This window comes from Pongo abelii, chromosome 14, assembly GCF_028885655.2.
Source record: "Pongo abelii isolate AG06213 chromosome 14, NHGRI_mPonAbe1-v2.0_pri, whole genome shotgun sequence".
Lineage (NCBI taxonomy): Eukaryota > Metazoa > Chordata > Mammalia > Primates > Hominidae > Pongo > Pongo abelii.
The window spans coordinates 108,850,793-108,862,955 of NC_071999.2; the positions used below are offsets into that span (position 1 = coordinate 108,850,793).

At 35.4% G+C, this 12,163-nt stretch overlaps 1 protein-coding gene across 7 annotated transcripts in view; it reads left to right on the forward strand.

Annotated features, from left to right (window-relative positions):
* Window positions 1–12,163, forward strand: part of TPP2 (tripeptidyl peptidase 2) — an 81,876-nt gene that overhangs the window by 57,286 nt on the left and 12,427 nt on the right. For 4 of the 7 annotated variants that reach the window (XM_009248763.4, XM_054528669.2, XM_054528670.2 and 1 more), the window contains 3 exons: window positions 2,466–2,617; window positions 9,100–9,196; window positions 10,250–10,380. In XM_009248763.4, coding sequence (XP_009247038.1) covers window positions 2,466–2,617; window positions 9,100–9,196; window positions 10,250–10,380 — 380 coding nt within the window. Of the gene's footprint in view, window positions 1–2,465; window positions 2,618–9,099; window positions 9,197–10,249; window positions 10,392–12,163 lie in introns of all 7 variants that reach the window. The other 3 variants (XR_002917261.3, XM_054528671.2, XM_054528672.2) reach the window with 1 other exon arrangement.

Below are 12,163 nucleotides of genomic sequence, written 5' to 3' on the forward strand. Positions count from 1 at the left end.
TGAGTCTGAGGAGGAAGTGCCTCATAACACATAGGCTGCCTGCCTAAGAGCAGCATACCTCTCTCCCTGATACGGTGAGGAGGTGTGGGAAGCTCAGGGAGAAAGACTGGAGACCGCTCATTCTAGCACACTGGGTGGCAGAGAAGCTCAATTCCATGGAGAATGGAGCTGTATTAACAGAAAGTAAATATTGGAGGCCAGTTAGCCCCTTTAATTCCTAGATGTGTTGTCTTTGCTGTACAGATGACACTGATGCAGTCTGTTTCCATAAGAACTTGGTGGTAGAAGATCAGCTCAGATTTTGCACTTACCTTGGCTTTGCTCAGGGCAGTGCCTGCCCGGAGAGTGAACCTCAAGAAGGAGAGGAGCAGGACAGGCAGCTGGGTCCTGAAAGAGCTAGCCCAAGCAGTAGACCTGTTTCCTTTTCCCAGTCTCATGTTTGACATAAGGACTTTGTTTACAGGTTCTGGCCCCCTGACCTCAGAGGGAGAATGACAGCCAATGGCTACAAATGGATTTATATGGTTATCTGACATCAGAGTGGTTTTCTGTGCTTTAAATGAGTCAGTATGGAGATAGGAGTTATTATTTTGTGTTGGAATACTATTAGAACTACAACCATAGTTCCTGTTGTTTACTGTTACACCATTTTATACCCCGAAATTGTGTTTGTGAAAATTTTTAAAATGGGAATATTTGTGTAGTATATGCTCCTAAAAATCCTATTTGCGGGAGGTGAGGACTTACAGTATTATTTTTTTACTCAACCAGAGTAAAGCTTTTTCAGTGAATGTCTTTTTGGTAACATTTGTTTCAGTTTTACAAACTTTTTTAATTAAAATGAATATAGTATTTTAATTTAGCACCATTTAAAATACAAACCTGAAGATAGAATTTGAGGAACTGACTTAATAAATAATGACTTAATTAAGGACACCTAGTTACTGTGCCAAAAACAAATCTAGCAGGTATAGCATGTGATTTCATTTCCCAAATAATGCTTTACCTTTCACAAGTCAAGAATTATCTGTGAATAAAATAAATACAGTTACTCTCCATTTCTCTGCTGCTGTCTTCAAACCAAAACTTCTCAAAAGAACCACAGACATGTTGACTTCCATTCTCTTTTCATCTCTGTCTTCTCCAGCCTGGACTGCTCCACTGTCCCCTGACACTGTTCTTGTCCAGGGGGTCAGCAGGCTCTGTGCTGCCAGGTTTTCAGTTCCTTCCTTCTTCATCGTATACTGCCTCTCAGCTAAATGGGCAGTTGATCATTTTCTCTTTCTTCTTGGTGGTTTTTCCTCAAGGCTTCCGTGATCGCAGGTGCTTTTTGCTTTCCCTTTCTCACAGAGCTGCTTTTTCCATTCCCCATCCCTAACTGACCTTATTCATCCACATATTTTTCAACATTGTCAGCAAACACATTGGTTCTACCTTTAAAGAAGATCTCAAATCTATTCATTTTCTCCCATTTCTGCCACCCGTTTTTAGTCTAAGGCAGTGTAGGGTTTCCTAGGTTTGTTTCCTAACTTGTTGTTTTCTTGCCTCCACCTTTACCCTCTATAATCTATTTTCCAAATAGAATACAAACCAAAATTTTAATCCATACAGGAACCAGAGTCATTAAACAAAAAGCAGAAATCTTTAATCATGTCACTGTCTTTTGTAAAACTCTTCTGGTATGCTTCTTAGTGCACTTAGGATACTATATATAGTATTTTTTATTTTCTTTTTTAAACCATATTCTGTCAAGCCCTACTTAAGTTGGCTGCTGCCCGCTTTCTCAGAAGATACAGCTGTGCTTGCTTTATACCCAGCTCAGGTCTTTACACTTGCACATCTTCTCCTTGTTGATTTAGGGTCGTTTGCGTAAGATATTACCTCTTTAGAGTGGCTTTCCATAATCACTTAGTGTATGTCAGCTCCTCCTCGTTACCTGACAGTCACTCTATCCTTTTCTGTTTTGTTTTCTTCCTATCAGATGTCAGCATCTGGTCTGTTCTTTACCTATTCTAGCATTACCTGGCACATCGCAGGGACTCAGTAAGTCCTGTTGGTTGAATGAAGGCATAGCTATCCCCTTAAATTTACTTAGAGGATCTTTTCTTAGTTTGAACTTATTTCATCCCCTTCTCAGGTTTAAAATGTGAAAGGTCAGTGTACTTTTGTCGTCTGTTTGCCAGGTAAAGCCAAGAATACCAAATATACTCAAATGGAGAAAAGTGTGTTCTCATCTCTTTTATTTTAAAGGAGATATTTGAAGTATTAGTACTCAGCATCAGTTTGTGAGAAAATTACTGTGACCAGAGATTGGAATTTTTGGTGTATTGTGATGCTTAGAATCTAGAATACAGTGTAGTACAACTCAGGTGCAGCCCATGTTACATGACATGTAGCATTGAAGATGATTTTGATGTATGTAAAATTAAGCATATTAATCTAAGAATCTCTCTCCACATTCGTAGGATGTAATCCCTGTTCATTACTACTTAATACCTCCACCAACAAAGACTAAGAATGGCAGCAAAGATAAGGAAAAAGATTCAGAAAAAGAGAAAGATTTAAAAGAAGAGTTTACTGAAGCATTACGAGATCTTAAAATTCAGTGGATGACAAAGTAGGTTTTTAAATGTATTTTAATTCCTTAAATGTTTAGTTCTATTTTCCCAACTATAACAATATTGTATATATATACATAGACCGTATTTAAAAATATTAACAGCAGATGGTAGGATTATAGGTGCTTTTAAATTTTCCTCTTTTTACATAAATGTGTAATTTATTTAAATTATAAATTTATAATTTTGTGGTTAAATGTTTTAATTTTTATTTTAATCACTCTAATTTGTTCTTGGAAGATAATTTTATTGGAAAGTATAAAAAAGAAAAATCACTTTTGCCCACAATTCATAAATAGTCATTGTCCTCATATTATTATTTTTTCCCTGTGTTTGTACATGTAGCAGTGTGAATAAAATTAGTTTCCATTTTTCAGTTACTTTTTTATTATGATTTAACAGCCCTATAAAATACTATTTTTAACGTCTGTGTTGTATATGTTCTATGGATGCAACATAGTCTATTTAAACGTTCTATTTTGCATATATATGTTTATAGCTTTTATTCATGATGCTATGATAAACATTTTTATACATAAAGTTGATTTTTTAAAATTTCCATCCTACTGCATCTTAAAAGTAAAAATCGTCTTGCTATGTTTTGCCAAATTGCTTTCTGAGATGAGTATAATAATTTACACTCCATCTAGCCGTGTATGTGTGCTACTACACAATGCAAAAACCAGCCATTACTGCTGTCTTAAATTACATCTCTAGTTATTATTAAAGGAGAGCTTTTTAGATGTTATCATTCGTTATTAGTATAGCTTCTGACAGTTGACCACATTCTTCACCTTTTTTTCTATTCAGGCATTAGGTGTTTGTGGTTGATTAAAACTTTTTACATAAAAGATATTAATGCTTTTCTGTACTTGCCACAGATTTTACTCTAGTGTACTCTTTGACTTTGGGCTTGCTTTTTACTTGAAATTTATTCTATGTAGTCAAGTCGGTTGCTTTTTCCATCTGTTGTGCAATATTTCTTTTACTGCTGATATTCTATGGGAATCCTCTTTAGCTGATTATGTATGCATCCTTGCAGTTATATGGTTTTAGAGGGAATAGAAGTCATCATGATGTGAAAATATTTCCCAGAGATTGAACCATTGTAATGTCAGTTCACTTGCAAACATACCTTTCCCACTTAAAACTAAATTGTATCTCCACTGGAAGTCAAAGTCTTCAGGTCTGTCTCTGCATGATTTTAGGATGTCATAAACAGTTGACGATACAATATAAATTCTTCAAAAGTGAAATTGCAGAGATTGTCTTCTGGCATGACAGCCTGAGGAGACCTATGATGCTGGTCCCCGGTAAAACTAGTGAAAATTATTTAAAAACAAAACAAAACAACTTTTTAAAGCCTCTGGAAATGGTCCGAAGGACATACAGCAAATGAACAAACATCTATTCAAAAATACCTACAAGAATTTGGTAAGAAAAGCAAGAATCTGTGATATTTGAACCAAGACCACTGCCTCCCTTTCCTCTCCCAGTTCAGTGAGCCAGAAATTTTACTTCAGATCTTGCCTTCAAGAGCTCCAGCTCCTGGGGGAGGGAAGGCTTTCCTCCTTGGAGGAGCAGGATGTCGTCATTTCTCATCCTGACCCACTGCCAGTTGCAGTGGCTCAGTTCCAGCTGAGTGCTATCAAGAGGTGGGGGCTCTCTTGTAAAGTACTTTTGGGAACACTGGGGCCCCAGTGCCCAGGAGGCTGTGGTTCCATACCACACGAGACAAGCTGAGAAGACCGCAGGAGAGTGCTAAGCTCCTTAAGTGGGGGTGTCACTCAAAGAAAAACATGCCATTCTTCCACTCCCTATTCCAGAGCTTGGGCTTAGTGATTTTGCCAGTGGGGCCTAAGGAGTTCATAAAACTGATAGCTCCTAATTTCTTCCTGAAGGAATTGACTTCATTTGCAACAGAAGATGGAGAAGTCCATGTGCCTAAGGGCTCTCTCAAAAACAGTGGAGAAAAAAGGAATGAAAAAAATGAACAGAGCAGAGCCTCAGAGAAATGTGGGACACCATTAGTGCACCAAAATCCATGGAACAGGAGTACCAGGAGAACAGAGAGAAAGCAAAAATATACTCAGTGAAATAATGGCTGGAAACACCCCATATTTATTGAAAGACATTAACCTACATATCCAGGGAACTCAATGAACTCAAAGTAAATGCAAAGAAATCCACAAATAGACATAGCGTGTTAAAAATACTGAAAGTCAAAGATAAGGAGAAGATCTTGAAAGGAGCAAGACAAAACTCATCATCACTTACAAGGAAATGCTAGTAAGGTTAACAACTGACTTCTGAGCAGAAACGGTAGAGGTCAGAAAGCAGTGGGGTAATATATTCAGAGTGCTCAAAAATCTCAACCAATAATCCTATATCCAGCAAAACTATCCTTTAAAAATGAAAATGAAATAAAAAATTTCCAGGTAAACAAAAACAGAGAATTTGTTGCTAGCAAACCAACCTTATAAGAAGTACTAAAAGAAAGTTATTCAGCCTGAAAGCAGGTGATCTCTGGCAGTAATTTGAATCCACATTGGTGAGAGTGGGGAAAGAAACACTGGTAAAGTTAATTATTATGGAATTATAAAAGACAGCATAAAGTTATCATTTTTTTCCTGTTAACTAATTTAAAAAGCAGTTCTATAAATATTGTGTATATATTAGGCCTATGTAATATTTAAATGTAATATTCTGTAATATATGTTTGCTAATAGCACAAAGGAGCAAAACTGTATTGGGCTAAAGAAATGACTGCAGATAGTAAAATAATTATAACAATTAATTGGTGTATTACAGTAATAGATACAACAGATAGAATAATACTACAGAAGGAAGAAGAGGGGAATAGAGTTATAAAGGGATAACATTTCTGTATCTCACTGAAATTAAGCTAGGAAAAATCTGAAGCTGATTCTTATAAGTTAAGATGTATATGGTAAGCCTTAGAGCAACCACTAAAAAAAAACTAAAAATGAACTTGAAAAAAATCATTAAATAAATTTAAATGTTCATTTAAAAATATTCACTTAATACAAAAGAAAGCTGTAAAGGAGGAACAGTGGAACAAAAAAAGACAGGATACATCAAAAACAAAAAATAAAATCGAAGACCTAAGTCCAAATATATCAATAATTTAAAGTTTACAGGAAATTAAGAGAATCCCATTTACAGTAACATTGAAAAAAATAAAATGTGTAGGAACATGTTTAACAAAAGAGATGTAAGAATTATACGTCAAAACTACAAAACAATTGTTGAAAGAAATTTAAAAGACCTGAGTAAATGGAAAAGATATTCCTTGTCTGTGGACTAGAAGACTTAATATCATTACACTATTCTTCATATTGATCGAATGATTCAGTTGAATCCCCATCAGAATCCTTTTATAGAAATTAACAAGCGGATTCTAAAAGTCATATGTGATTCCCTGAGACTCAGAATAGCCAGACAGTCTTGAAAATGAAGAACAAAGTTGGGCTCACACTTCCTGATTCCAAAACTTAAATAGAAAGCAACAGTAAACAAGACAGTGTTATACTGGCACAAGGGTAAGACATACATAGATCAGTGGAATAGAATTAAGAGTCCAGAAATAAAACCATGTGACTATGGTCAGCTAATTTTTATTTTTGGCAAGGGTGCTGATGCAAAGACCATTTAATGAGGAAAGAATAGTATTTGCAGCAAAGGGTGCTGGGACTGGATAGCCATATGGAAAAAGAATGAAGTTGGACCCTTGCCTCACATCATACATACAAGTTAACTCAAAATGTATCAAAGAGCTGAAACTACAAAACTCCTCAATGAGGACATAGTGGTAAACTTTCATGACCTTACGTTTGGCAAAAGATTTTTAAAGATACCAAAAGCATAAGTCACATAAGAAAAAAAATAGATAATTTGGACTTAATCAAGATTAAAAGCTTTTGTGCTTTTAGCATAGCATCAAGAAAGTGAAAAGAACGGCCTATTTGCAAGTTACATATTTTTAAGGAGCTTGTATGCAGAATATATAAAGAACACTAACCTTTTTTTTTTTTATTTTGAGACAGGGTCTCTCTCACTCTGTCACCCCGGCCTGGACTGCAGTGGCACGATCATAGCTCACTGCAGCCTTGAACCCCTGGGCTCAAGGGATCTTCCCACTTCAGCCTCCCAAGTAGCTAGGACTACAAGTGCATGCCACCACGCCCAGCTAATTTTTTTAAGGGATGAGATCTCACTATGTTGCCCAGGCTAGTCTGGACCCCCCCCCTCGGCCTCAAGTAATCCTCCTACTTCAGCTTCCTATAGTGTTGGGATTACAGGCATGAGCCACCTCCACACCCAGCCCCCAGAATATATAAATAATTCTTACAATTTCATAATACAAAGGCAAATGGCCCAATTTTTTAAATGGGTGAAGAATCTGAATAGATGTTTCTGTAAAGATATACAAATGACCAGTAAGTGTATGAAAAAATGCTCAAAATTGTTAGTCTTCAGGGAAATGCACATCAAAATCACAATGAAATACAACTTCACACTTACTAGGATGGCTAGAATCATAAAGTCAGATGATGAGTTTTGGCAAGTATGTGGACAAAGCAGAATCCTCAGACACTGATGGTAAGAATACAAAAATGATGCAGACTTTTTGGAAAACAGTCTGACTGCTCTTCAAATGATTAAACTTAGTTTCCATATGGCCCAGCAGTTCCACTCCCAGGTATATACCCAAGAAAAATAAAAACCTATATTCGCACAAAAACATGTTCATGACAGTTTATAGCAGCATTATTCATAATGGCCAAAACTGGAATGTCCCATCAACTGGTGAATGGACAGACAAAATGTGGTGTATCCATACGGGGATTCCTCTTCAGCCATGAATAGGATTAATACGTGCTCCAATATGAATGAACCTTGAAAATAGTATGTTAAGTGGTAGTAGCCAGTCACAAAAAGACCATGTATTATATGATTCTATTCATATTAAATGTCCAGAATGAGGAAATCTATAGAGACAGAAAGTAGGTTAGTGGTTGCTTAGTGCTGGGGAGGCTGGGGAGGTCTGATAGCAAAAGGGTATGGCGGTTTCTTTTTGTATTGATGAAAAGTGTTTTAAAGTTGACTGTTGTGGTAGTTACATATATCTGTTACTATGCTAGAAACCATTGAAATTCACACTTAAAATGGGAAAATTGTATGGAGAAAAAACTGAAAAGGTTGTTTACCTAATAGGTGTTTTAGAAGAAAACAGCAAAAAATTATTAGCATTCCCTAGCAAAACTTAAAAAACCTTTTTTGGAAACGTTTTTTGGAAAAAACGTTTTTTGGAAAAAAAAAATTTATAATTAAAGTGCAGTAGTTTTAAAATGTAAAATGAAAGTGTTGATTTTGCCCTTGGATAATTGTTAGGGAAAAGAGAAAAACAGGACTTAATTTTTTTTGTACTAAGAATTAGTGTAAATTTTGTTGTCTACAAGTTAAATTTATTTTCATAGAAAGTTAGTTATAGTTATAGTATCAAAATCCCGGTCAACCTTATTTTTATACTATTGTGCAGTTTTGTTAATATATTAAGTGACTTTAATGTAAGTTACCCACTTCTGGTGCTAGTTTGTATATTAATTTGTTTTTATCCTGATACATATAATCAGGTGGAATGGGGAATTTTATTCAGCCTCTGCATCAGGGAACATAGAATAACTCTTTATTCATTCAAGACTTTAGAATTTTCAGAAAAGTTTAAATTTTTATTTTTTCTAGAATTTTCAGAAAAGTTTAATAGATCTGAGACATTTTTAAATCTTTTAATCTTTCTAACTATTTGTGAATGTGCTTTTCTTCCTTTTAAATGAATATAATAGCTGGTATGTAAGAAAGCTATTGATGCATATTTTTATTTGGATATCTTATTGAACTCTTAATTGAAATAATTTTCAGTTTATTTATTTATTTATTTTATTTTTTGTTTTTGTGGTTTTTTTTTTTTTTTTTTGAGATGGAGTCTCACTCTGTCACCAGGCTGGAGTGCAGTGGTTCGATCTTGGCTCACTGCAACCTCCGCCTCCCAGGTTCAAGCGATTCTCCTGCCTCAGCCTCCCAAGTAGCTGGGACTACAGGCATGTGCCACCACCCCCAGCTAATTTTTGTATTTTTAGTAGAGACGGGGTTTCACCATGTTGGGCAGGATGGTCTTGATCTCTTGACCTTGTGATCCACCCGCATTGGCCTCCCAAAGTGCTGGGATTACAGGTGTGAGCCACCATGCCCAGCCCAGTTTGATTTATTTTTGTTTTCTAGTTAACCATTTATACTACCTGCCAATAATGATAATCCTTGTCAATGACTATACTTGTATTTCAAATTAATGTCTTATTTTATTGGCTTAAACTTCCAAACAATGTTAAATAATAGAGAAGGCAGAAATACTCTTTTTAAAAGAAAAAAGTAAATATTTCTCTCCTTCTTACGTACATAGGCTGGATTCTAGTGACATTTATAACGAATTGAAAGAAACATATCCTAATTATCTTCCTCTGTATGTTGCACGACTTCATCAATTGGATGCTGAAAAGGTTAGATATGTTCATTCTAATATATCTTATTTTGTTTGTAATTATATAAGGTTTGTGTTTTGAGGAAAAGTGCATTATCTTTCTCTTCTGTTCTTGCTAACTAAAACATGTTTTCTCAAATTGAATGTTGTGTTAAGCTGTTTTCATGAAGGTTATTGTAAGACCTAGCCACTACCGTGAGTTTAGTGTAGGATTCTTGCTCATGCTTGGTCAATGAGATTAGTAATAGAGAAGATACCCTAACGATTGCTTTCATGACCTTAACCTAAAGGGCGAGGGGCAGAATGTAGTTATCCTGGCCAGATGGAAATCTGAACACCTTCACTGAAAGAATTCCTACTTTGCATTAACTTTGTTAATGATTCTCATTTGTGAGAGTTGGCCATAGTTCTAGTCTGTCATGACATGTTCCAGTTCTCATTATTCATCAAAGCAGTGGGAAAGTGCTGTCCTAATCAGTTAAAAATCATCAAGGGTTTAGAGTGAACCAGAGGATATTTAAAGGAGATTTCTTAAAAGACTTTAACAAGAAAGAAGCAAATTGTTGGGAACATCATGGTAATCACAGTTAGACTGTTGATTATAATGTTTACTCTCATCTTCGTGTTTTTCATGATGGATCAGAAAGAACTGGTTTCATCAGCTAGGGCTTGCTTTTTTTTTTCCTGTGTTCAGGTAGTGTGCAGCTAGAGTAATGACAATAGCCAATCACATTTCTAGAATCTTAAGAAATACAGAAAAGGAGTTACCTTTGTTAAAAAAAAAAAAACTACATTTTTATGAAGTTTATATTTTGCTTACTCTCACCATTGTACTCCAGCAGGGAATGTAAATAAGGTATTTTTATTATACATCTGAGCTCAAGTTTTATAGAGATACCAGCAATTAGAAAAATCACAGTAGGAGATAGCAGGGAGCCCCTGGGCTACAAGTCAATTACATAGTTTACTCACACTGCAGTTGTAGCTCTCATGGTTGAGACAGCAGAAGTGAAATTGCTTTCGTATACTGATTGATATACCTATTTTTTATTATTTCTTTTTTCCTCTCCAGGAACGAATGAAAAGACTTAATGAAATTGTTGATGCGGCAAATGCTGTTATTTCTCATATAGATCAAACAGCCCTAGCAGTTTATATTGCAATGAAGACTGATCCCAGGCCTGATGCAGCTACTATAAAAAAGTACCTAACCAGTAAATAATCTTTCTTGCATCTCATTTCCCAGTTAACTTGTTTAAAAAGTAGGGACTAATATTATAGAGGATATTGCTTTTCTGATGTTTGTTATATCCTTATAATGGGAATTATCACTATTTGGATACTCCCTCCTTAGAAATTTTAAAATAATTTTGTCCAGTCTTTTTAAGAGTAAGCCCAAGAAAAGTAGTTTGCCTTCTCTACCGTTAAGTGCTGTCAAGGTAGAGGGATTTGAATATCTGTGATCAAGCAGTCCAACCACTTGAGGGTTTATGTGAATTGGACCATATCAGGAAGACAAAAATTAACACTCTATAAAACAATTTTTTAAATGTTTATTGTCTAATAACATGAAAAACCTAATATTTGGTTTGTAATAATTACATGAAAAACCTAATATGTGGTTTGTAGTGAAATAAATGATAATAAAATTAGGTTAAAACCATCTGGCAACTTTTATGAAACTGGTTTTATAGTATTACTTAGGGAGAATAGAAGGAGAGAATTTATAGTTTTGCCTTTATAAAACCTAATGCTGTGTGTAAATAGAGAAGCTTCCCTGGGTTTATGAGTGGTTGGTATGGTTCCTTCCATGCAAGTGTGATTTCCATATGTTGGTGTAATTAATGGTCCAGTGACTCTGAACCAAGCTGCCGTTCGGTCACTTTCACCCTTCCATGAACCCTTATACCATCACCTCATGGTAGCTCTCCCAGTGTCAGTTACTTGTTTATCACTTTTGTTTATTTTTGACTTACGGGATCATTAACTAGGTAGAAATAGCCTGGTTCTTTTGTGGTTATTATAACTAATAAACCAAAACTATTCAGGCTGCCTGAAAATACTAAATTTTCCTTAAAAATTTTCTCAGTTTCAGTCAGTATTTTTTTCTACATAAAATACTTGGATTCCAAACTGCTAGAATTCTTTCCATTATATCATTTATATTGATACTATAGGATCTTATGAATCTTAGAAGCAATAATTTTCAAGTGGGATAGAATATATTTAAAATTGGTTCTTTGGCCACTATTATTACGTTTTCATATTTTTCAAAAGAATAGTCTCAAAACATTGCCGTTTTGTTGTTGTTGTTAATAATAATAGAAAATACAGCCACCATTTATTAAGTGCCGATTATGTATAAGGGACTATTGAGGGCATTTTAAATACATTGTTTTATTTAAATTTAGTCTTCCAAACAACATGGAAGGCAGGGGCCTTTGTATCCCCCTTTTAAGGAAGAGAAGACTGAAGTTCAGAGAGTTTAGATGACTTGGCCCAGGTGCCACTGCTAGGAAGTTGGAAAGCACATAGTCAAATCAGGGTCTGCCTCCACAGCCAATGCCCTTTCTTTTCTCTGTATATTCTTACTCCCTTCTTGAGAAGGTTAACATAACTCATTATTATCTCACAGAAAAAGGAGCATCGTCTGCCTCCCACCCATCCTCATTGTGTTCCTTTCTGTCTCAGGGTGATCATTGTTAATCTTATTACAAGAGAAGGTTGGCCTTGGTCACTTTAAAACTGTCTCCCACAGATCACCAGTGATAACCAGTTGCTGAAAAGAATGGCCCATTTTGAGTCTTCTTTGAGCTGTCTGCAGCCCCTGACATTAACTATCCCATATACTTTCTAGCTTTTGTTATTTTTTACATTTTGTGAAAATATGATTTTCTCAAACTTGGGTGTTACTTGAAATAACACATATGGTTTTCTCAGTTTTACCATCCACAGAGGAAACTCAATCTCAGATAACAGTGAGCCA